At 42.2% G+C, this 25,000-nt stretch overlaps 3 protein-coding genes across 8 annotated transcripts in view; 2 read left to right on the forward strand and 1 right to left on the reverse strand.

Moving 5' to 3' along the window:
• The window catches only part of ninl (ninein-like), a 25,596-nt gene extending 17,157 nt beyond the window's left edge, over nucleotides 1-8,439 (forward strand). For 2 of the 5 annotated variants that reach the window (XM_068734452.1, XM_068734453.1), the window contains exons 18-30: nucleotides 310-461; nucleotides 546-683; nucleotides 1,343-2,386; nucleotides 2,948-3,052; nucleotides 3,195-3,264; nucleotides 3,347-3,514; nucleotides 3,842-4,000; nucleotides 5,024-5,128; nucleotides 5,974-6,114; nucleotides 6,193-6,306; nucleotides 6,379-6,567; nucleotides 6,959-7,072; nucleotides 7,145-8,439. In XM_068734452.1, coding sequence (XP_068590553.1) covers nucleotides 310-461; nucleotides 546-683; nucleotides 1,343-2,386; nucleotides 2,948-3,052; nucleotides 3,195-3,264; nucleotides 3,347-3,514; nucleotides 3,842-4,000; nucleotides 5,024-5,128; nucleotides 5,974-6,114; nucleotides 6,193-6,306; nucleotides 6,379-6,567; nucleotides 6,959-7,072; nucleotides 7,145-7,333 — 2,688 coding nt within the window. In that variant the 3' untranslated portion in view covers nucleotides 7,334-8,439. The remainder of the gene's footprint in view (nucleotides 1-309; nucleotides 462-545; nucleotides 684-1,342; nucleotides 2,387-2,947; nucleotides 3,053-3,194; nucleotides 3,265-3,346; nucleotides 3,515-3,841; nucleotides 4,001-5,023; nucleotides 5,129-5,973; nucleotides 6,115-6,192; nucleotides 6,307-6,378; nucleotides 6,568-6,958; nucleotides 7,073-7,144) is intronic. The other 3 variants (XM_068734454.1, XM_068734455.1, XM_068734457.1) reach the window with 3 other exon arrangements.
• Nucleotides 8,440-9,182: 743 nt separating this feature from the next.
• On the reverse strand, nucleotides 9,183-13,986 carry gins1 (GINS complex subunit 1 (Psf1 homolog)). Its single transcript, XM_068734489.1, has 7 exons — nucleotides 13,809-13,986; nucleotides 10,634-10,698; nucleotides 10,223-10,321; nucleotides 10,011-10,101; nucleotides 9,812-9,928; nucleotides 9,490-9,564; nucleotides 9,183-9,384 (listed from the first exon to the last, which is right to left on the reverse strand). Exons 1-7 carry the CDS (start codon nucleotides 13,881-13,883, stop codon nucleotides 9,316-9,318), a joined length of 591 nt encoding a protein of 196 aa, XP_068590590.1. The 5' UTR covers nucleotides 13,884-13,986; the 3' UTR covers nucleotides 9,183-9,315.
• Nucleotides 13,987-14,041: 55 nt separating this feature from the next.
• The window catches only part of abhd12 (abhydrolase domain containing 12, lysophospholipase), an 11,953-nt gene continuing 994 nt past the window's right edge, over nucleotides 14,042-25,000 (forward strand). The window contains exons 1-13 of one of the 2 annotated variants that reach the window (XM_068734480.1): nucleotides 14,042-14,163; nucleotides 15,273-15,399; nucleotides 19,699-19,820; nucleotides 20,603-20,708; nucleotides 20,901-21,020; nucleotides 21,105-21,135; nucleotides 22,656-22,701; nucleotides 22,853-22,985; nucleotides 23,114-23,151; nucleotides 23,582-23,661; nucleotides 23,870-23,952; nucleotides 24,542-24,620; nucleotides 24,727-24,854. In XM_068734480.1, coding sequence (XP_068590581.1) covers nucleotides 15,275-15,399; nucleotides 19,699-19,820; nucleotides 20,603-20,708; nucleotides 20,901-21,020; nucleotides 21,105-21,135; nucleotides 22,656-22,701; nucleotides 22,853-22,985; nucleotides 23,114-23,151; nucleotides 23,582-23,661; nucleotides 23,870-23,952; nucleotides 24,542-24,620; nucleotides 24,727-24,854 — 1,091 coding nt within the window. In that variant the 5' untranslated portion in view covers nucleotides 14,042-14,163; nucleotides 15,273-15,274. Of the gene's footprint in view, nucleotides 14,164-14,325; nucleotides 14,468-15,272; nucleotides 15,400-19,698; nucleotides 19,821-20,602; nucleotides 20,709-20,900; nucleotides 21,021-21,104; nucleotides 21,136-22,655; nucleotides 22,702-22,852; nucleotides 22,986-23,113; nucleotides 23,152-23,581; nucleotides 23,662-23,869; nucleotides 23,953-24,541; nucleotides 24,621-24,726; nucleotides 24,855-25,000 lie in introns of those variants that run through there. The other variant, XM_068734481.1, reaches the window with a different exon arrangement.

Consider the following 25,000-nt stretch of genomic DNA (forward strand, 5'->3'; position numbering starts at 1 on the left):
ATTATTATATAATAATTTGGAACGCGGTGTGTGTGTATCGGGCCGCGTTCCAAATTATTATGCAAATTATATTTTTCTCAGATTTTCCTAAATAGTCGATGCAAATGAAAGTCAGAATAATTTTCAAGTCATGTCGAGTCCTGCAGGATCCGATCATAAAGATTTAGAATGAAACATGAACTGTGTCCTATAACCAGTACTTTAAGTACGTTTAGCTGATGAAGTATGCAGGACTTCACCTGTCCTGAGGTGTTTTTTAAATACTTTGAAGTAATACTTCTTCTACACCTTAATGTCTTCGTCCTTCAGATGGAGATCAGTGAGCTGGAGGAGCAGAAGTCTCAGGCAGAGCAGCAGGTGAAGCAGCTGAAGGAGACTCTGGAGAAACTGAGCTCTCAGACCCAAAGAGCAGGAGGAGGAGGAGGAGGAGGAGGAGGGTGGAGCCACGAGCAGGAGCGCAGGTGAGGAAGACGTCTGCAGAATCGTGCAGACAGAAGCTGGTCCACATCATCTTTAAACGTCAACGTTGGTGTTTTATTTCCCAGAATGCAACGGGAGCGGGCAGAGCTGGAGCAGAACTTTGCCAGAGAGATCGGCAACCTGGTCCAGAGACTGAGCTCTGAGAAGGACCAGCTGGAGGCGGAGCTGAAGCTGAAGGCGGACCAGGAAGTGATGCTGGTCAGGTGGGTGGAGACTGTCACGTTACCCAGCATGCTCTACAAAACACATCATTCTTTAACCCCCGTCACAGTTCCACTTCTTCTTCTTCTCCTCCTCCTCCCTCCTCTTCCTCTTCCTCCTCCTCCTCCTCCTCCTCCTCCTCCTCCTCCTCCTTCTGAAGGAGGAGGAGGAGGAGGAAGTCTTCAGAAGGAGTCTTCTCTGGATCATCTGGAGGACTCTTCTCTGTCTATCAACACGTCTTCTGTTTACTACATGAACACTAAACACACATGTAGCTGTGATTCATCCTTCATAGTGATGATGACTCATCAAAAGTCTGAGTTCATGTTTAGTTAGTTCTCTCTGTAAAACACTTGTTTTCTAAATGCAGTCTGGTTCTATTGGTGCTATGCTAAGCTAACGTTGTAGCATCTCCATCAGCTCTTTAAAGTAGCGTCATCTAGACGTGAATACAGCAGCGTGTTATTGTTCACACATTCACACACGGTCTCTACTGTGAGGTATCGTAGAGCTCAGGCTGTAAGAGGACGTGAATGTAAACATGAATGTAGTAAATGAGTTAAAGTGACCATCACTGACTGTTACTGAGGATCTCACAGCTGGTTAGAAACAGGAAGTCTCTCAGGAGTCTGATTAACACCATATGACTGACGCTGAGCAGGGCCGAAGCAGAGCAGCAGCTCTGTCACGTGAAGCTGCAGCTCGCCGACGGTCAGCGCCGCCTCCTCCACCGGCTGCAGGAGCAGAGAGGATTCTGGGAGGAGCGGCTCGCCCGATCGGAGCAGGAGAAGAGCTCCGTGGAGGAGGAGCTGCAGCGGTTGAGGACCGGGGAGGAGCGGCTCCTGCTTCAGGTGACCCAGCTGAAGGAGGAGTTGGGGAACCTCCAGACGGAGTCCGACCGGGTCCCGCAGGACCGGCACCGCCTCTCTGACGCGTTCGTCCAGCAGCAGGAACGGCTCAGAGCCGGAGACCAGACCGTGAAGAGTCTGCAGGACTCCACCAGGAACCGGGTCCAGGGTCTGTCCAAACTGACCGCCGAGCTGGACTCGCTGAAGACAGACCGCGCCAGGCTGATCCAGGACCTGAAGGACCAGGCCATGGCTGTGGACAACCTGCAGCTCAAGCTGGACGGCGTCTCTGAGAAGTTGGACGGGAGGAACAGCGCCGAGGAGGTTCTCCGGGAGGCTCTGGAGCAGGAGCGGACCAGGACCACGCTTCTCCGGTCTGCTGTGGACGAGGACAAGGAGGAGGTCTGTCGTCTTAGCCAGGAGAACGGGAGCTACGCCCGGCTGGTGGACCAGCTCTCCAACCAGATCATAGAGATGGAGGAGGAGATCTCCACGCTCAGAGACCACCTCAGAGAGCTCAGCGCTCAGCTCAACGGGACCGCAGACCTGGTCCTGGACCTCCGGAGGCAGCTCAACTCCAAAACCTGCGAGGTGGACCGGCTCCGGGCCGAGGTCGCGGACGGCGCTGATCTCTTACGGCAAGCCGAGGCCTCCTCCGAGAAGCAACACAAAGACCTGGATCTGACCGGACAGCAGGTCCTCCAGCTGCAGCAGGACCTGCAGGACTCCCGGGACCAGCTGAGGACAGCGGAGCTGGACTTTGAACGGGAGAAGAGGAAGATGATGCAGCAGCTGATGGAGCTGGAGAAGCTGGTCCTGGACCTGGAGGAGGTGATGGACCCAGCCAGTCCACACAGGTTTGTGGAGCATGAGACCGTCTCAGAGATCCAGAACCTGGTACCAATGACGACTAACTATTGGAATGACTAACTGCATCCATCAACGAAAGTGATCTTCACCTCACGGCTAACCGAATGAATAACTTCTTCTTCTTCATGGTAGAACTCCAGATGAAGACCTCTTTGTTCTGATCTCAAGCTTCAGTTTGCTTCAAATGAGAAGAAACGTCATTTAAGAATCACTTCCTGATAACGATAAACAACGACGAGTCACTTACTGTGAGTAAAAACATAAACGTGACAGAAGTGGAGGGAAGTAGTACTTTTAAAGTTGTACTTTCTACTTCTACGTCACTTTATTTAAGAATCAGTTTTAAAGTACTGTTGTTTAAGTAATCAAGCCTCAGTTTGAGGAGACGATGATGAAGATGAAGATCATCTTCAGTGTTTGAAGCTGACTGAAGCTTTATAAATCAAGTCAAACAAATCATCAACACAACTCTTCAGGTTGAGTTCGACCAATGAAACGAAGTGTAATGAGGAGCAGGATGAACTCTACTCCTCGTCGTTTGTCTGCAGGACTCAGCTGGAGGAGGTCCGCCTGGAGAACGGAGCTCTTCAGCAGCGACTCGGCGTCCTGCAGCAGGAGGTCACCGAGCTGGAGGACGACGTCGCCAAGAACAGGTGACTTCTGATTGGTCGACAGGAGACAATCGAGCCTCTTTCACTTTCAATCTTAAATTAGTTATGGTTCTAATCGAGTGATATGAGGTCCTGTTCTATAATGTTTATCACACATCACACATGAACCTTCTTCTTCTGTCAGGAGGAGAGTGGACGAGATGGAGAGAGACCACGAGAAGAGTCGAGAGGAAGAGGAGAGGCTGCACAAAGAGGTGAGGAGAGAATCGGTCCGACTCCTCTGAGCTCTGAGGGGACGACTGTCCAACCCGCTCTCGTCCTCTGTTGCTTCTGCAGAACTCCAGACACCGAGAGGAGGTTCTGGATCTGAGCAGCAGGAACCTGAAGCTCAGCAACGACAACGCAGAGCTGAGCGCCCAACTCCGTGGAGACCAGGAGTCGGTCTGGATGCTGAGGGAGCGCCTGGAGACGGTCTCCAAGGAGAAGGAGGAGGAGGAGACCACGGTGAGCAGAGCTCCTCTCTTGAGGATCTCTGGCTTTAAGCACATTCAGACTAAAGAGTTGTGGTTTCAGGTCTAGAGATGCCCCCTAAACCCGGTTCTAAAATAGTAGAAACCTTAGTTGTTGGTTCTGCTGTCGGTACTTCAGTAGTTCTGGAGCGAGACGTCCTTGTCTCAAACCTCCAGAAACACTGTGTTTACATACAAGAATAACAAAGATGTGTGGATTCTTTTATTCACTAAATGTCTTTTATTCTCTCAAAACACTCCAAAAGAACCGATCAGAGTACTAGTACCCATAAAGTACTGACGGTACGCATTAATACTTCAGGTGCGGCGGCTGCAGGAGAAAGAGAAGCTGCAGCAGGAGAAGGAGGAGAAAGAGAAGCTGCAGCAGGAGGAGGAGGAGAAAGAGAAGCTGCAGCAGGAGGCCGTCTGGACAAAGGAGAGAGAGAAGCTGGACAGACAGATCAGCTGCTACCAGGAGAAGGTTTGTAGGAGGTCATCAACAGTCTCATTCATGTCCTTCAGCTGACTCCTGACTCCTTTAGATCCCGGTTTACTCCTCCTGACTCCTTTAGGTCCCGGTTTACTCCTCCTGACTCCTTTAGGTCCTGGTTTGCTCCTCATGACTCCTTTAGGTCCCGGTTTACTCCTCCTGACTCCTTTAGGTCCCGGTTTACTCCTCCTGACACCTTTAGGTCCCGGTTTGCTCCTCATGACTCCTTTTAGGTCCCGGTTTGTTGCTCCTTTAGGTCCTGGTTTACAGTCTGAAGCTCTGACCTCTGTGTGATTGTTTACGTTTATCTGAACGTGTCAGGTGACTGCTCTGTCGTGTCTGGAGGCGGAGCTTAGAGCTGCTGCAGTGTCTGGAGGAGGAGCTTAGCGCTGCTGCGGTGTCTGGAGGAGGAGATTAGCGCTGTGACTGAAGCTGTTGTGTCTGGAGGGGGAGCTTAGCACTGACTCTGAAGCTGCAGTGTTTGGAGGCGGAGCTTAGCGCTGTGACTCTGAAGCTGCAGTGTCTGGAGGAGGAGCTTAGCGCTGTGACTCTGAAGCTGCAGTGTCTGGAGGAGGAGCTTAGCACTGTGACTGAAGCTGCAGTGTCTGGAGGAGGAGCTTAGCGCTGTGACTCTGAAGCTGTTGTGTCTGGAGGAGAAGCTTAGCGGTGTGACTCTGAAGCTGCAGTGTCTGGAGGAGGAGCTTAGCACTGTGACTCTGAAGCTGCAGTGTCTGGAGGAGGAGCTTAGCACTGTGACTCTGAAGCTGCAGTGTCTGGAGGCGGAGCTTAGCGCTGTGACTCTGAAGCTGCAGTGTCTGGAGGAGGAGCTTAGCGCTGTGACTGAAGCTGCAGTGTCTGGAAGATGAGCTTAGCACTCTGACTCTGAAGCTGCAGTGTCTGGAGAAAGACAAACTGCTGAGAGAAGCTGAGGAGCAGAACAACAAGGTTCCTCCTTCACCTCTCAAACGTAAAGACCTCCAAACAACTAGCTGTTCTTCTTCTCACCTCCTTCAGGTGGAGGCGCTGCAGCGGTCGCTGCTCTCTGTGGAGGGGGAGACGGAGCTACTTCGCTCTCAGACACAAGGCCACGCCCATGAAGTGAGCGAGCAGCAGAGGAAGGTCACCACATATCTTTAACTCTTGATGCTTCTGAAAGATAGAATATAACAAAGTGAAAGAATTAATGTTTCTCTTTTTATCTTCTTTAATCATATTAATATTAATAATTATGATTAAAGTCAACACATCTGTAACTTCATCTGTAGAAACGACCTCAGTTTGTGTTCTGGACGTCTGCATGCTGTCATTTGTTTCAAGTATTTTTATATTTTACGAAAAAATTTCACAATATTATTCCAGATTTTTAAATATATAAATATATATATATATTTATATATTTGCGATTTTTTAGGGATATTTTCCAACCTTTAAAATTTTTCTTCAGCTATTTTCTTCATGTTTTTCAGATATTTTTCCACAATATCTGTCACGTTTAAATGTTTTTCCAATTTATTTTTTTACATTTTCTAGGTTTAAAAACACGTATTTGTCGGTTATAGTTCAGTTATTTAAAAAACATATTTTCCAGAAATTTTTTACATTTTCTTAAAATATTGTTTTGATATTCTTCAATTTTTTTTTTCATATTTAACTAATAATTTTTTCATATTTTTTACATTTTACAAATCTTTCACTTTTTTCCACTATTGTTTTTTCACAATTTACAGATATTTCCTCATATTTTTCGATGTGAAGGTTGTAAACATGGACTCTTAGCTCACGAGATGTTTGGGCTCATGATGACGTAATAATCATAATAATATTTATATTTATAATAATATTAGTATTAATAATAATAATACAAATATTATTAATAATAATATTAATAATACAAATATCCATATTAATAATAATAATGGCGTCATGTGACACATTTAGATCTCACAGCTTCCTGTCTGTCTCAGGTGGAGGAGCTGCAGAGCAGCGTCAGGAAGCTGATGAAGGAGAAGGAGGAGCTCCATCGAGCTCTGGAGGAGCTGGAGGAGCAGGAGGAGCAGGAGGAGACCCACAAACTGAGAGTCCAGAACCAGGAGCTCCAACACCAGGTACCAGACTACAACCGATGATCTGTCCTACTCTAACTGATACCAGACGAGCCACGCTGACTCTCTGATGTCTGTCAGCTGTCAGAGCTGCAGGTCCAGAGTCTGGAGGTCCAGAAGCTGAACCAGGAGCAGCAGAACCTGAAGTTCAGACTGAGCGAGTTGCAGACAGAGCAGACGCAGGCTCAGGACCAGGTCTGGACCTCAGCAGAAGGACCCGATCCAATGCTGACATCGGGGTCTTACGTGTGAACTTCCTGTGTGCAGGCGGAGCTGGTTCAGGTGCAGCGCCTGAGGAGGCTGCAGGAGGTGCAGCGGCGGACCGGAGACGACCACAGAGAGCAGGAGGAGCTGTTGAGGGCCCGGCTGGAGGAGGAGCAGAGGAGGAGTCACCAGCTGGAGGAGACCCTGAGGCTTCAGGCCCAGCAGAGCAGCTCCCACATCAGCATGAAGCAGGTAGACCACGGGGGTTAGCCGTTAGCTGTTAGCGGTGCTGCTAACACTACTAGCTCTCCTCTGATTGGCTGTTTACAAAGTAACTTCATCAGAGATCAGAGACTAGAAACACATGTTCTACTGAATACTGATCATCAGGAAAGCTTTATTCACACCGCGATGGTTAACGGTAAAGCTTTATTCACACCGCGATGGTTAACGGTAAAGCTTTATTCACACCGCGATGGTTAACGGTAAAGCTTTATTCACACCGCGATGGTTAACGTGTGTGTGTGTGTGTGTGTGTGTGTGTGTGTGTGTGTGTGTGTGTGTGTGTGTGTGTGTGTGTGTGTGTGTGTGTGTGTGTGTGTGTGTGTGTGTGTGTGTGTGTGTGTGTGCGTGCTGCGTTCAGGACCAGTACGAGAAGGCGCTGTCCTCCCTGCAGAGGAGGATGGAGGATCTGGAGACCACCCTGAAGGGGGTCCGTCTGGTACTGCAGGAGAAGGTCCAGCAGCTCAAAGAGCAGGTGAGTCTCTGTTCTCCCGTCAGCTGACTTCAGCCTCTCAGGTCACGTGACTCGTTGTCGTCTCGTCCTCAGCTGGTGAAGAACTCAAAGACCAGCTCTCTGCTGAAGGACGTGTACGTGGAGAACTCTGAGCTCATGAAGGCTCTGCAGGTCACCGAGCAGCGGCAGAAACACGCAGAGAAGAAGAACCTGCAGCTGGAGGACAAAGTCACAGCTCTGAACAAGCTGCTGAGGGACGTCGTCACTGCAACGCTCCCGTAGCGGCTGGTCCCAGACCAGATAACCAGACCAGCTTCACTGGTCCCAGACCAGATAACCAGACCAGCTTCACTGGTCCCAGACCAGTTAACCAGACCAGCTTCATGATTTAAAGAGGCTCTCAGTAAGAGGCGCTCAGACATGAAGCAGAGTTATTGAGGGGAACAGAAACACACCAGTCCATATAAATATACATATACATGTATATTCATATACATGTATATACATGTGTGTGTATATATACATAATGTCCAAGCAGACATCTTTTAGATGTCTTGTTCAGAGGAAATCAACATTAGTTTGTAGCATTAAAATAAGTTAATTATGAACTTTCACCTTATTTTGACAATCAATCATTGTGTCGATAGATGAGTGAATAATGTTCAGAGTTTGATTATTGATGTTTGTGGTCTATGAAGTATTTTAGTCTCTCTCTCTAGATGAACATGAAGGTGTGTTTGTGTTTCTAGTCTCACCTGTGGATAATAACCAGGTGAGACGTCCGTGTGCCCTTTGACTCACAGGTAGAATAGAAGGTGTTTGGGGGCGGGGCATGAGTCACCAGCAGCCTCACCCGTCTCACCTGTATTCATTCAACAGGTGGATGTTTGTTCTCCTGAAGCTGCTTCACACAAGATGTTTGTTTAAGAAGAAGGACCAGTCGGACCACACACACACCTGTAACACACACACACACACACACACACACACACACACACACACACTTGTAACACACACACACACACACACACACACACACACACACACACACACACACACACACACACACACACACACTTGTAACACACACACACACACACACACTCTGAAGTATTTCAGCCATGAGGGTATTATGTTACGTTTTATATATTTTATTGTTATTTTGTATTTACTTTTATTTCTGAGAAGGAGTTTTATTGTCTGCAAGTTTTCTGGATTCTGTTTCAGTCTGTAGTTTCTCCTCAGAGTGAGACCTGCTCCTCCTCCTGTCTGTGGCTCAGTCTGTAGTTTCTCCTCAGAGTGAGACCTCCTGCTCCTCCTCCTGTCTGTGTTGTGTTCTCCATGTTGGATCCTGTAACATGAACATTAAATGATGTTTTTAAACTGTGTTCTGTTTCCTGTTTCTCCTCCACAGTGAGACCTCCTGTCCACAGATGTTGATCTTTTATTTACTTTGTTTATTAAATATTAAATGTTTTAACATCTATTGATATCTGATATACTACTGAAGTACAAGTATGAGGTACTTTTACTTGATTATTTACCTTTTACTGTACTACATCTCAGAGGTACTATTTCTACACTGTAGTATTCCTGCTCTAGTATTACTACTCTAGTAACAGATCAGAGTACTTGTACACTAGTATTACTACTCTAGTAACAGATCAGAGTACTTGTACTGTAGTATTATTACTCTAGTAACAGATCAGAGTACTTGTACACTAGTATTACTACTCTAGTAACAGATTAGAGTATTTGTACACTAGTATTACTACTCTAGTAACAGATCAGAGTACTTGTACACTAGTATTACTACTCTAGTAACAGATCAGAGTACTTGTACACTAGTATTACTACTCTAGTAACAGATCAGAGTACTTGTACACTAGTATTACTACTCTAGTAACAGATCAGAGTACTTGTACACTAGTATTACTACTCTAGTAACAAATCAGAGTACTTGTACACTAGTATTACTACTCTAGTAACAGATCAGAGTATTTGTACACTAGTATTACTACTCTAGTAACAGATCAGAGTACTTGTACACTAGTATTACTACTCTAGTAACAGATCAGAGTACTTGTACACTAGTATTACTACTCTAGTAACAGACTGAATGGAGACCAAACATTTAGAAAAAGATTTATTTATTTCATCAGAATCTTTTCAACAGTTTGTTGTGTTCAGGGAACTCTGTGAATCAGGAGGTTTGAGCCTTAAATCGTTGGATGAGCTCGACCAATAGAAACGCTCCGTCTCCTTCAGGAGACCACGTGCTCCAGAACGCCCTGACGAATCAGCTGCTCACATTTCCACCGAGGCAGGAAGTGCTGCAGACAGACAGACGATAAGGTGACGCAATATTAATAATCATAATAATATTAGTATTCATAAATATGAATATAATATTATGATTAATATTCATAAATAATAACCTGACTGTTCTTCTTCAGCAGGATCACGGTTCCGTCGTCGATCTCAAACTCTCCGTGGTCCTTTAAACACCTCACCTGGAAAACACCTGATGATGTCAGCATCATGTGACCACAGGTACTTATACACATAGTACACACAAGTACATATTTAATATCTGATCTTCTGTTAAATAAACAGAAACATTAAAACGTTTTATTCAAAGTAACATAACTTTATTTATAAACTATGTAGAGACAAACTGTTTAAAACTGATTTATTATGTTTTCAGAGCTTGTTCCTACATTTCCCATCATGCACCTTGCCAGATGTGTGTGATCTCACCTCGATGTAGAGGCTCTTTGGGGGCTTCATGTCCTGAGTGAGGTCCAGACCCTCGCCCCCCCCCAAAGACCGCATGAAGGAGGCCAGAGACTTCTTGTACTGACTGAACCACTGCACCTGCACAGGTAGACCGGGGGGGGGGGAGTCAGTACCCTCCATATGGGTTCAGCTGTGAAACAGGAAGTGATGTCACACTCACCTCCTCTGCACACATGTGGAAGCGGACATTAGCTGGCAGAACGCTGCCGTACTCCCACCGGAGGGACCGGATCCTCAGGAGACGGTCATAGCTGAGAGAGGGGGAGGAGTCACACAAGCACAGGGGAGGAGTCACACGAGCACAGGGGTGGAGTCACACAAGCACAGGGGTGGAGTGTGTGTTACAGGTGTGTGTGTGTGTGTGTGTGTTACCAGTAGGCGGTCACACAGCGTTGGTTCCTCAACAAACAACAGTGTCGTAGTTTAATTGAAGGAATGAGGTCAACTCGACCTTCAGATTTCGCCTCGTTACTGAAACACAGAAATGATTATTAATATTATTATATTAATATGATTATTATAATACTAATAATAATATATGAATATAATTATTATATGAATATAATTATTATATGATTATTATAATATAAATAATAATAACATTATATTATTATTATTATAACAACAATATTATTATATTATTATAATAATAACAATCTTATTATTATGATTATAATTAATATGATTATTAATATGATATTATAATAATTATAATATTAATATTATGTTCACCCTTTAACCTAAAACACTAATATAGTATAGTATAAACATTAAAGGACTCACACATCCGTCTGGTTCTGTTCATAAAGAGATTCCATCTCCTGTAGAACCTGTCGGAGTCCATCCTCCTGAGAACACAGAGAACGTTCAGAACGTTAACGTTCAGACTGACTCCATCACTCTGACCATTTAACAGATCCTCCCCAAAACTATCTCACTAATAAAGACACAACACTAGAGTAAACTATCTCACTAATAGACACAACACTAGAGTAAACTATCTCACTAATAGACACAACACTAGAGTAAACTATCTCACTAATAAACACAACACTAGAGTAAACTATCTCACTAATAGACACAACACTAGAGTAAACTATCTCACTAATAAAGACACAACACTAGAGTAAACTATCTCACTAATAAAGACACAACACTAGAGTAAACTATCTCACTATTAAAGACACAACACTAGAGTAAACTATCTCACTATTAAAGACACAACACTAGAGTAAACTATCTCACTAATAGACACAACACTAGAGTAAACTATCTCACTAATAAAGACACAACACTAGAGTAAACTATCTCACTAATAAAGACACAACACTAGAGTAACCTATCTCACTAATGAAGACACAACACTAGAGTAAACTATCTCACTAATAAAGACACAACACTAGAGTAAACTATCTCACTAATAAACACAACACTAGAGTAAACTATCTCACTAATAAACACAACACTAGAGTAAACTATCTCACTAATAAACACAACACTAGAGTAAACTATCTCACTAATAAAGACAACACTAGAGTAAACTATCTCACTAATAAACACAACACTAGAGTAAACTATCTCACTAATAAACACAACACTAGAGTAAACTATCTCACTAATAAACACAACACTAGAGTAAACTATCTCACTAATAAAGACACAACACTAGAGTAAACTATCTCACTAATAAAGACACAACACTAGAGTAAACTATCTCACTAATAAACACAACACTAGAGTAAACTATCTCACTAATAAAGACAACACTAGAGTAAACTATCTCACTAATAAAGACAACACTAGAGTAAACTATCTCACTAATAAACACAACACTAGAGTAAACTATCTCACTAATAAAGACAACACTAGAGTAAACTATCTCACTAATAAAGACAACACTAGAGTAAACTATCTCACTAATAAACACAACACTAGAGTAAACTATCTCACTAATAAAGACAACACTAGAGTAAACTATCTCACTAATAAAGACAACACTAGAGTAAACTATCTCACTAATAAACACAACACTAGAGTAAACTATCTCACTAATAAACACAACACTAGAGTAAACTATCTCACAAATAAACACAACACTAGAGTAAACTATCTCACTAATAAACAACACTAGAGTAAACTATCTCACTAATAAACACAACACTAGAGTAAACTATCTCACTAATAAAGACAACACTAGAGTAAACTATCTCACTAATAAAGACAACACTAGAGTAAACTATCTCACTAATAAAGACAACACTAGAGTAAACTATCTCACTAATAAACACAACACTAGAGTAAACTATCTCACTAATAAACACAACACTAGAGTAAACTATCTCACTAATAAAGACACAACACTAGAGTAAACTATCTCACTAATAAAGACAACACTAGAGTAAACTATCTCACTAATAAAGACACAACACTAGAGTAAACTATCTCACTAATAAAGACAACACTAGAGTAAACTATCTCACTAATAAAGACACAACACTAGAGTAAACTATCTCACTAATAAAGACAACACTAGAGTAAACTATCTCACTAATAAACACAACACTAGAGTAAACTATCTCACTAATAAAGACAACACTAGAGTAAACTATCTCACTAATAAAGACAACACTAGAGTAAACTATCTCACTAATAAAGACAACACTAGAGTAAACTATCTCACTAATAAACACAACACTAGAGTAAACTATCTCACTAATAAACACAACACTAGAGTAAACTATCTCACTAATAAAGACACAACACTAGAGTAAACTATCTCACTAATAAAGACAACACTAGAGTAAACTATCTCACTAATAAAGACACAACACTAGAGTAAACTATCTCACTAATAAAGACAACACTAGAGTAAACTATCTCACTAATAAAGACACAACACTAGAGTAAACTATCTCACTAATAAACACAACACTAGAGTAAACTATCTCACTAATAAAGACACAACACTAGAGTAAACTATCTCACTAATAAACACAACACTAGAGTAAACTATCTCACTAATAAACACAACACTAGAGTAAACTATCTCACTAATAAACACAACACTAGAGTAAACTATCTCACTAATAAAGACACAACACTAGAGTAAACTATCTCACTAATAAAGACAACACTAGAGTAAACTATCTCACTAATAAAGACACAACACTAGAGTAAACTATCTCACTAATAAAGACAACACTAGAGTAAACTATCTCACTAATAAAGACACAACACTAGAGTAAACTATCTCACTAATAAACACAACACTAGAGTAAACTATCTCACTAATAAACACAACACTAGAGTAAACTATCTCACTAATAAAGACACAACACTAGAGTAAACTATCTCACTAATAAAGACAACACTAGAGTAAACTATCTCACTAATAAAGACACAACACTAGAGTAAACTATCTCACTAATAAACACAACACTAGAGTAATGGAGGATTGTATTGTTACTTGCAGAGTCCACTATTGGATATAAATACACATACTATGTGTTAATGATCTCCAGCGTGGCTGTAGATTTTAATGAACACGTTATTATTAGGGCAGTATTCACTGTTATAGAGTAATCCACATGTTGGTCAGCTTGATGTGAGATATTTATGTAGTTAGTTTTGAGTAATGATCCGCTTCATGAACTGGTCCGTATCGGATCTGGTCTTGGTCTTTGACGCGTATCCGTTCCAGATCCGGCCCGCTGTGCAAGTGGACTCTGATCCGGACCGGTTTTGCGGATCTGTTCCTACGATACCTCAGAACTTACAGCCTGTGATTCATATATTAAACTACATTAACTCATCGTGATTATTACTGCTATTATTGTTGTGTTTGCGTGTTTGTTAAAGATCTATTAAAATCATTTCTATGACGTCTCTTAGTGTTTCAGAAGGACAAACATTAAAATGAAGACCACCGTGACCGGGAGGTCTACCGGTAATAACTCACGTTAAACGCGGGCAGCTGTCCGTCGCTCATCCGGTGGAGCTCCCGGATCAACTCGATAACTTTCTCACAGAACATCCCGGTTCCGTTAAACCGTCAAACACAGAATATTAACTCTTAACTGAAAACAAAACAACAGCTCTCTGTGAGACTTCAGCTCCAGTTTCGCGGCAAAAAAATCGCAGTGTTGTGATCACGTGACAAAATGAACGCGTCGCTCCGGCGTCCGCGTTGGGACAAACGTCAAGAAACCCGCGAAGCGATCTTGTCGCTGCCGAACAAACCAGCATTTATTAACCGCTTTATTTATTAACCGTAACGATGCTGTGAAGCCGCTTTAATCCACCCAGACCGAGCGGTAAGAACGGGTTCTTATTTAACGTTCACGGTTTGAAGCACAAACGAGCCGTTCGTCGCCATTTTTAATCAGTCTGACTTCCGGTTAGCAAACAGCTAAAAATAAAAACCCGTCCGACAGCTTTTACATTCCGGTCCGAGTCCTCCGGAGAGACTCCGTGTGTCGTTGTACACCTGTGAAGAAGAAGTGAGATATTGTAGGTTTATTTAGGAGTCGCTTCCTGTTTCTGCTGATTAGCTTTGATGCTAAGTAACTAGCTTTGTAGAATGCTGCGTTCAGGTGAAAGAAAAGAGGCTCAGAAATGGTAAATATCTGTTTCAACTGACGTAACATTTATGCTGTGAGTTTAACGACATTAACCTAAATAACATTAACAACATGAACAACATGAATAACATTAACAACATTAACAACATTAACAACATGGATAACATGAATAACATTAACAACATGGATAACATGAATAACACTAACAACATTAACAACATGAATAACATGAATAACATTAATAACATGAATAACATTAATAACACTAACAACAATAACAACATTAACAACATGGATAACATGAATAACACTAACAACATTAACAACATTGACACTGAAGATAAACTGAACTTGTGATGCATTCAGGGTCGTGAGGAGTCAAAGGCCTCTAATGTCAGGGAGTTCACAAGTACTGTTCTAAAGTACTGTTCTAAAGTACACATGTGGTCTGTACTTGAGTACTTAGTATATTTACTCTCCACTACATCTCAGAGGTACATATTGTACTTCTTACTGTACTACATCTCAGAGTGTACGAGGTGTACCTGAAGGCACCATGCACTCTTTCATTCACCGGGTTTGTTTTGGTGCTCGTTGCTCCGACGCTCCCCAGTGGCCGTGGATGCAGCACGGTGACGACCACGTGTTTGTGTTTCTTGCTCTCTGATTGGCCCGCGGAGGCCGGGCGCTGATCAGCTGCTCTCTGCGGGTCCTCAGTGCACGCGGAGAGCTCGAGCCGTCTGGGAGTCTCACAGCAGGGGGGACTCAGCTCCGTATGTCGGTAACGGACTCCTCCTCCTCCTCCTCCGGTTAACGGGTGTTTTTGTCGTTCACGTTCACAGTGATGCGAAAGCGGAATAACCCGGAGGACAGCGGAACTCTGCTGGACAGGAGAGACCCGGACCTGAAGCAGCGGGACCGGCAGGGACCGGGAGGAGAGGGGGGGGGCATGGGGAAACCGTTCAGGAGGTAAGACCACAAGAACAACAAAGTCACGTGATCACAACACAAAGCGTCACTTTAGACGAACATGAAGAAAAGTTCACTAAAAGTATTAAAGTGATCTGTGTTCATGTTATTGTCTTTATGAAATAAAACAAACATCACAGACTGATAACATAATAAATATGATCAAATATAACTCATAAAGATCAAATATTCAAATAATTATACATTACATCTCAGTCATTTAGCAGACACTTGTATCCAGAGCGACTCACAGTAAGTGCATCAACATTATCAAAGGAAATCTGAGTTTAATGTTAACATAAACGTCTCCAGAAGTGTTTTATGAAACATAAAGTATTTACTCGTTTTAGTTTAATTGTCAGAAGTAACTCGTCACTTTATTGGTTATAATTGTTGCACATATTATTCTTTCTCTTTTTCATTTTAAACATGTATTTTACATATTTTCTTCTTTATTTTTATTAGTTTTTATGAACCAAAACTAATTCTCAGTCATAGTTTGGTATCGTTTCTGGTTGATTTGGTGATATTTGTGTGTACTATGACAGCAGTAGAAAAGTACACACTGTGAAGTATAAGTATGCTGTGAGGATTCATGTGTGATGAAGATCAGACAGGAAGTCAGACAGGAACTGATTCAGACTTTAACTTATTTCACTTCTTCACTTCAGAGTGTGTGTGTGTGTGTGTGTGTGTGTGTGTGTTTGTGTGTGTGTGTGTGTGTGTGTGTGTGTGTGTGTGTGTGTGTGTGTGTGTGTGTGTGTGTGTGTATACTTATTAATCTATTTAAAGTGATTGGTAGGTGACTTCTAAACCCTGAGCTCTCCTTCCTGTCAGCTTCACTCTTCTTCTTCTGTCTAATCTTCATCCTCATTAGAGTCTCTTAAACAACCAGACCTGCAGCAATGCATGCTGGTCATTCTGCTCTCTGTTCAACACAGAAAACACCAGAAGACTCTGACTAAAGTCTGGGTCATGAAGTTCTGTTGTAAAAATTTAAAACACTGGACCTTCCTTTACTAGCTCCTTTAGCATAGGAAACACTGGACCTTCCTTTACTAGCTCCTTTAGCATAGGAAACACTGGACCTTCCTTTACTAGCTCCTTTAGCATAGGAAACACTGGACCTTCCTTTACTAGCTCCTTTATCATAGGAAACACTGGACCTTCCTTTACTAGCTCCTTTAGCATAGGAAACACTGGACCTTCCTTTACTAGCTCCTTTATCATAGGAAACACTGGACCTTCCTTTATTAGCTCCTTTATCATAGGAAACACTGGACCTTCCTTTATTAGCTCCTTTATCATAGGAAACACTGGACCTTCCTTTATTAGCTCATTTAGCATAGGAAACACTGGACCTTCCTTTACTAGCTCCTTTATCATAGGAAACACTGGACCTTCCTTTATTAGCCCCTTTAGCATAGGAAACACTGGACCTTCCTTTACTAGCTCCTTTAGCATAGGAAACACTGGACCTTCCTTTATTAGCTCCTTTAGCATAGGAAACACTGGACCTTCCTTTACTAGCTCCTTTAACATAGGAAACACTGGACCTTCCTTAACTAGCTCCTTTAGCATAGGAAACACTGGACCTTCCTTTATTAGCTCCTTTAACATAGGAAACACTGGACCTTCCTTTATTAGCTCCTTTAGCATAGGAAACACTGGACCTTCCTTTACTAGCTCCTTTAGCATAGGAAACACTGGATCTTCCTTTATTAGCTCCTTTAACATAGGAAACACTGGACCTTCCTTAACTAGCTCCTTTAACATAGGAAACACTGGACCTTCCTTTATTAGCTCCTTTAGCTTAGGAAACACTGGACCTTCCTTAACTAGCTCCTTTAACATAGGAAACACTGTACCTTCCTTTACTAGCTCCTTTAGCATAGGAAACACTGGACCTTCCTTAACTAGCTCCTTTAACATAGGAAACACTGGACCTTCCTTTACTAACTCCTTTAGCATAGGAAACACTGGACCTTCCTTAACTAGCTCCTTTAACATAGGAAACACTGGACCTTCCTTTACTAACTCCTTTAACATAGGAAACACTGGACCTTCCTTTACTAACTCCTTTAGCATAGGAAACACTGGACCTTCCTTAACTAGCTCCTTCAGCATAGGAAACACTGGACCTTCCTTTACTAGCTCCTTTAGCATAGGAAACCAGTATTGATAAGAGTACTAGTGTGGATGAAATAGTACCGGTGTACTTCCTGGTGGAGGTTCAGGGTCCTCCTCTGTGTGACCTTCATGCTGCAGCACACAGTGTGACATCAGCTAATAATAGAGTGTGTGTGTGTGTGTGTGTGTGTGTGTGTGTGTGTGTGTGTGTGTGTGTGTGTGTGTGTGTGGAGGACACGCAGCAGGAAGGAGAGTTTATAAAGTAATGGAAACCGTCACCATCAGATGAATCAATAGAAGAAGACTTCTGTCTGTCCTGACAGAGGTCAAATATTACTAAAATATGAAAGAACAAATATATATATATATATATATATATATATATATATATATTTATTTATTTATTACTATAATCGTGAAAAATATCCCAAAACGTATTCATAAGATATGTGAAAAAATTGTGAAAACAAATCCAAAAAATATGATAAATGTCTAAATATTTTTAGAAATACAATAACAAATATGTTAAAAAAAATTAATCTTCTGTGGAAGGACGGTCCAAAACACTAGAGTAGAGTCATTTATCATAATCATATAATTATAATAATAATATATAGTAATAACATATAATATAATAATATATAATTATAATGATAATAATAATATATAATTATGTATAGTAATTACATATAATAATAATAATACTATATAATTATATTGATAATAATGATGATGATGATGATGATGATAATGATATATGATGGTGTTTCTGCTCAGTGGTGGTAATCATGTAAATAACTGATAAGAAGATGTTTAAAGCTTTCAGAGGCTTCACTGAATAATAGAAGAGCTGCTGGATCCAGTGACCAGAGCTCAGCTTACATGTCTCCTCTGTGTAGGACCAGCTGCTTCAGACGCACCATTAGAACCTTTAGAACCGTTAACACCGTTAGAACCATTAACACCGTTAACACCATTAGAACCTTTAGAACCGTTAACACCATTAGAACCATTAACACCGTTAGAACCATTAACACTGTTAGAACCATTAACACCGTTAGAACCATTAACACCGTTAACACCATTAGAACCTTTAGAACCGTTAACACCATTAGAACCATTAACACCGTTAGAACCAATAACACCGTTAGAACCATTAACACCGTTAGAACCATTAACACTGTTCGAACCATTAACACCGTTAACACCATTAGAACCTTTAGAACCGTTAACACCATTAGAACCATTAACACTGTTAGAACCATTAACACCGTTAGAACCATTAACACCATTAGAACCATTAACACTGTTAGAACCATTAACACTGTTAGAACCATTAACACCGTTAGAACCATTAACACCGTTAACACCATTAGAACCATTAACACCGTTAACACCATTAGAACCTTTAGAACCGTTAACACCATTAGAACCATTAACACCGTTAAAGTCTTCATGTGTTAAGTTTAATGAACTGAATCACTTTGTTTTGTCCTCCAGATAAAAAAATTACAACTAACAGTAACCTGTCTGTCTTCACCTGTCTGTCTTCTCCTGTCTGTCTTCTCCTGTCTGTCCTCACCTGTCTGTCTTCTCCTGTATGTCTTCACCTGTCTGTCTTCACCTGTCTGTCTTCTCCTGTCTGTCCTCACCTGTCTGTATTCTCCTGTGTGTCTTCACCTGTCTGTCTTCTCCTGTCTGTCCTCACCTGTTTGTCTTTTCCTGTCTGTCCTCACCTGTCTGTCTTCTCCTGTCTGTCTTCTCCTGTCTGTCCTCACCTGTCTGTCCTTTCCTGTCTGTCCTCACCTGTCTGTCTTCTCCTGTCTGTCTTCTCCTGTCTGTCTTCTCCTGTCTGTCTTCTCCTGTCTATCTTCTCCTGTCTGTCTTCTCCTGTTTGTCCTCACCTGTCTGTCTTCTCCTGTCTGTCCTCACCTGTCTGTCTTCTCCTGTCTGTCTTCTCCTGTCTGTCCTCACCTGTCTGTCTTCACCTGTCTGTCCTCACCTGTCTGTCTTCTCCTGTCTGTCCTCACCTGTCTGTCTTCTCCTGTCTGTCCTCACCTGTCTGTCCTCACCTGTCTGTCTTCTCCTGTGTGTCTTCTCCTGTCTGTCCTGACCTGTCTGTCTTCTTCTGTCTATCTCACCTGTCTGTCCTCACCTGTCTGTCCTCAGGTTGGGTCTGGTGGGGAAGATGAAGAGGATGATTCTGTGGCTGCTGGTCGTCTACGTCTCCATTCCCTTCATCGTCAAACTCTGTCCGTCCATCCAGGCCAAACTCGTCTTCCTCAACTTCAGTGAGTTAGGGAAGGAGGGGAGGGAGGTAGGGAGGAAAGAAGGAAGGGAGGGAGGTAGGAAAGAAGAGAAGCATCAAAAATAGAAACTTTAATCTTGTTTTATAGCTGTCTGTCTCTGTCTGCACGCCACCTGTCTGTCTCTTTCTCTCTCTCTCTCTGCACGCCACCTGTCTCTCTCTCTCTGCATGCCACCTGTCTCTCTCTCTCTCTGCACGCCACCTGTCTCTCTCTCTCTGCACACCACCTGTCTCTCTCGCTGCACGCCACCTGTCTCTCTCGCTGCACGCCACCTGTCTCTCTCTCTCTCTCTCTCTGCACGCCACCTGTCTCTCTCTCTCTCTCTGCATGCCACCTGTCTCTCTCTCTCTGCACGCCACCTGTCTCTCGCTCTCTCTGCACGCCACCTGTCTCTCTCTCTCTCTGCACGCCACCTGTCTCTCTCTCTCTGCACGCCACCTGTCAATCTCTCTCTCTCTCTCTGCACGCCACCTGTCTCTCTCTCTCTGCACGCCACCTGTCAATCTCTCTCTCTCTCTCTCTGCACGCCACCTGTCTCTCTCTCTCTCTGCACGCCACCTGTCTCTCTTTCTCTGCACGCCACCTGTCTGTCTCTCTCTGCACGCCACCTGTCTGTCTGTCAGCAGGCTCACGTTCCTGCTGCTCTTAAGACGAGTGAAACCTGTTTGAGTTGACAGGAAGTGGGCGGGGACACACAAGAGTGATTGACAGGCTGGTGTAACAGAAGTGTGTCAGATAGTCATGTGACCTCCCCCCCCCCTCAGTGAGGATGCCGTACTTCATTGACCTGAAGAGACCTCTGGACCAGGGACTGAACCACACACACAACTTCTACCTGGAGCCAGAGACCGGACTGAAGATCGGAGTCTGGTAACACACACACACACACACACACACACACACACACACACACACAGTGATACTATTTATATTTATTCTATTTTTGAATCTGTTCTCAATAAAGTAGATTCTAAACATTTCAGGACTTCAATCAGTCAAATACAATCATATTAAAGTGTGTGTGTGTGTGTGTGTGTGTGTGTGTGTGTGTGTGTTTCTCAGGCACACAGTTCCTGCTCAGATGTGGAGAGAAGCTCAGGGGAAACGAGGCGACTGGTACGACTCCACCTTTAGCTCCACCCACTCTGTCATCCTCTATCTCCATGGAAACGCAGGGACCAGGTGACCCTCACACACACACCACACACACACACACACACACCTCCATCAGTCGCTGTTTGACGGTTGACCTGTTTGTGTCTACAGAGGAGGAGACCACCGAGTTCAGCTCTACAAGGTGAGTTTAAACCTGTAGTCTGTTAGTACTCATCATGTTATTAATATTAATAAGACATGAAGACGTATTATAAGTAAAAGATCTGGTGTTTAGGTGTTCAGTCGCAGTCCTGCTCTGTTCTTAGTATCATTGTGTTCATACAGGTGAGAGCTTTCCTTTGTTGTCTACTGACCACAGTTAACATGTGGTTTAAAACATGTTTAACACATGGAGTGAAGATAGTTAGTTGAGAATTTAGTAAACGATTAGTCTGTAGTTTAATATAATTTGAGTTTTTGACTGACACACTTTGTTTGTTTTTAATCATTAATATACAGAATAGGGTAACGATATACCACGATACGATATATCATGATACGATATATCATCATACGATATATCGTGATACGATATATTGTGATATGATATATCGTGATACGATATATTGTGATATGATATATCGTCATACAATATATCACGATACGATATATCACGATGCGATATACCACGATACGATATATCGTCATACGATATATCACCATACGATATATCATCATGCGATATATCACGATACGATATCACGATACGATATATCATCATACGATATATCACGATACGATATATCATCATACGATATATCGTGATACAATATATCGTGATACGATATATCATCATACGATATATCACGATACGATATATCACGATACGATAAATCACGATACGATATATCACGATAGGATATACCACGATACGATATATCACGATACAATATATCATCATACGATATATCACGATACGATATATCATCATGCGATATATCACGCTACGATATATCATCATACAATATATCACGATACGATATATCACGATACGATAAATCACAATACGATATACCACGATACGATATATCACGATACGATAAATCACGATACGATATATCATGATAGGATATACCACGATACGATATATCACGATACAATATATCATCATACGATATATCGCGATACGATATATCATCATGCAATATATCACGATGCGATATATCACGATACGGTATATCATCATACGATATATCACGATACGATAAATCACAATACGATATACCACGATACGATATATCACGATACGATATACCACGATACAATATATCACGATACGATATACCCCGATACGATATATCACGATACGATATACCACAATACGATATATTGTGATACGATAAATCATGGTACGATATACCGCGATACGATATATCACGATACAATATATCACGATATGATATATCATGATACGATAAATCATGATACGATATATCATGATACGATATATCATGATACGATATATCACGATACGATATATCATGATACGATAAATCATGATACGATATACCGCAATACGATACATGTTGCAATCTTTACTTAATGTCTTTATGAAAATGTAAATTGGGAACTGACGGGAAACATTGTGTTAACATGACCTTTGTTAGTTTCTCCTGCTGAACATCACCTGTACAGGTGACTCACCTCTCTGTCTTCATTCAGGTCCTCAGTTCGTTAGGTTACCACGTCGTCACCTTTGATTACAGAGGTGAGAACTCTTCTTCTTCTTCTTCTTCTTCACATATTTATAACAAGCAACACTGCTTTAATATATCTGAACTGTGTGTGTGTGTGTGTGTGTGTGTGTGTGTGTGTGTGTGTGTGTGTGTGTGTGTGTGTGTGTGCGCGCGCGCGCGCAGGGTGGGGGGATTCAGACGGCTCTCCATCAGAGGGGGGGATGACATCAGATGCTCTCTTCGTCTACGATTGGCTGAAACGGCGTCTGAACGACAAAACGCCACTTTACATCTGGGGACACTCTCTGGGGACGGGGTAACACACACACAGATAGACACACACACATATTGATATATATATATATATATATATATATGTGTGTGTATATGTGATACACACACATAGACACATACATTATTTAATCTGAATGTTTCGTTTTTCAGAGTTGCCACAAACCTGGTCAGACGGCTGTGTGACAGAGGTCTGACACACACACATACCTACACACACACATACCTACACACACACATACCTACACACACACACACACACACACACACACACACATACCTACACACACACACATACCTACACACACACACACACACATACCTACACACACACACACACTGGGTTGCATCAATAATTGTCTATCAGCTGATCAATGACTCTGTTTACGTTATTGAGGAAATGACAGTTTGACTACTCTGACGATGTGACTCAGTAATATTCCACTAATGTCCTCGTGAACATGCAGATTAACTTAACGTTCTTTTATCCTCGTTGGGTCGACATGTGTTCCGTGTAATTAGAGTAAACAGCTGTCAGAGCGCTTTGTTGTATTTATTATATCTATATCTATCAGATGTGTTACAATGTCAGACTCTTAATATTCATGATGTCATTGACAGGAAGTCCTCCTGACGCTCTGATCTTAGAGTCTCCGTTCACCAACATCAGAGAGGAGGCCCGGAGCCACCCCTTCTCCATGGTAACACACACACACACACAATTCTGTCATGTTCCTGGATTAATCTAATCCAACTCATGTGAGTGTCAGACACCCGTTACGTCTGCTTTTCTCTCTCTTTCATCATCAAGCTTTCTTTCTTCCCCTCTATTTCTTTCTCCTTCATCCTTCCATGTTGTTTCTGTGTATATTGTCATTGTCTGTACTGTGATTCTATTGTGTGTTTCAGGTGTACAGGTACCTGCCTGGCTTTGATTGGTTCTTCCTGGACACCATCACAGCCAACAACATCTGCTTCTCCAGCGATGAGAAGTACGTGACTTTCCTCTTTGTTGACAGCTGAGCTTCACATCCGTTCACTGATGTTAGAGAGCGTAATAGAACTACAGCAGAGACAACAAATGTGCAGAGAAAGACACAACTGAAGAAAACACTGTCGGTAAAATGAAGTGTCTAAAATCATCTCCACCTTCTATCAGAATACGTTTCCTTCAGCCACATATCAAACGTTAGGACCGTCAGGACAAAGCTTCACCCGACCACCACACACACACCAGAGACAAGAGAACCCTCTTACTGAGAGGACCTCAAACACAAGACTAAGTCTTAAAAGTCAGAAACAATTTCACTTTTTGGGGAACTCAAAACTTAATTTTCTTTAAATGACAGGAAGTCATTCAGGATCTCTTTAACACATTCATAACTTGACCTCAGACCTAAAGGAACAATAGGTCTCCAGTATAGTTTATATGTAGAAATGTATCAGTAATGGCTCAATGTAACATTAACAAAGCACATATGAACTCGGCAGTCCCCCTACTGGTAATATGTGGTATTACATAACAGCAGTAATGTACGATTGTCCCTGAATGCGTCGCTGAGCGTGTCTTCGTGTCTTCAGTGTGAATCACATCTCGTGTCCCGTGTTGATCCTCCACGCCGAGGACGACGCCGTGGTTCCTTTTCATTTGGGAAAAAAGGTTCATCATCGACTCGTTTAATAGAATCAGTTAATGTCTCATTTGTTCAAACAGGTAAATCATAATAATCATCTTCTTCTTCTTCTTCTTCTTCCTCCTCCTGCAGCTGTACAACATGGCCTCTCAGTCAAAGAGCCTCAGCGGTCACAAGGTTCACTTTGTTCCTTTCCCCTCGGCTCTGGCTTACAGGCACAAGTTCATCTACAGGAGCCCAGAGCTGCCAAACATCCTCAGGTACCAGCGACACAGACCAGTGTTCAGGGAAGAGATGAAAGTACCGCGTAAAACTCACTTTAGGGTCTACAATCTGAAACTACAGCTGCAACAATCAGTCGATTCACCCAAAGACAATGGAACCAATGAAGTCATTTTAATGGAAA

This window comes from Cebidichthys violaceus, unplaced genomic scaffold, assembly GCF_023349555.1.
Source record: "Cebidichthys violaceus isolate CVI_PGR_0920_01 unplaced genomic scaffold, fCebVio1.0.p SCAF_64, whole genome shotgun sequence".
Lineage (NCBI taxonomy): Eukaryota > Metazoa > Chordata > Actinopteri > Perciformes > Stichaeidae > Cebidichthys > Cebidichthys violaceus.

What these genes read in the sequence shown, in the direction of transcription:
- gins1 (XM_068734489.1), bottom strand. Translation starts at nt 13,883, where the DNA reads ATGTTCTGTGAGAAAGTTATCGAGTTGATCCGGGAGCTCCACCGGATG. An exon ending in CGCTGTGTGACCGCCTACTG is followed by an intron (nt 10,102 to 10,222) that starts GTAACACACACA and finishes CCCCTCTCTCAG; the next exon opens with CTATGACCGTCTCCTGAGGA. An exon ending in CAAAGAGCCTCTACATCGAG is followed by an intron (nt 9,565 to 9,811) that starts GTGAGATCACAC and finishes GGTGTTTTCCAG; the next exon opens with GTGAGGTGTTTAAAGGACCA.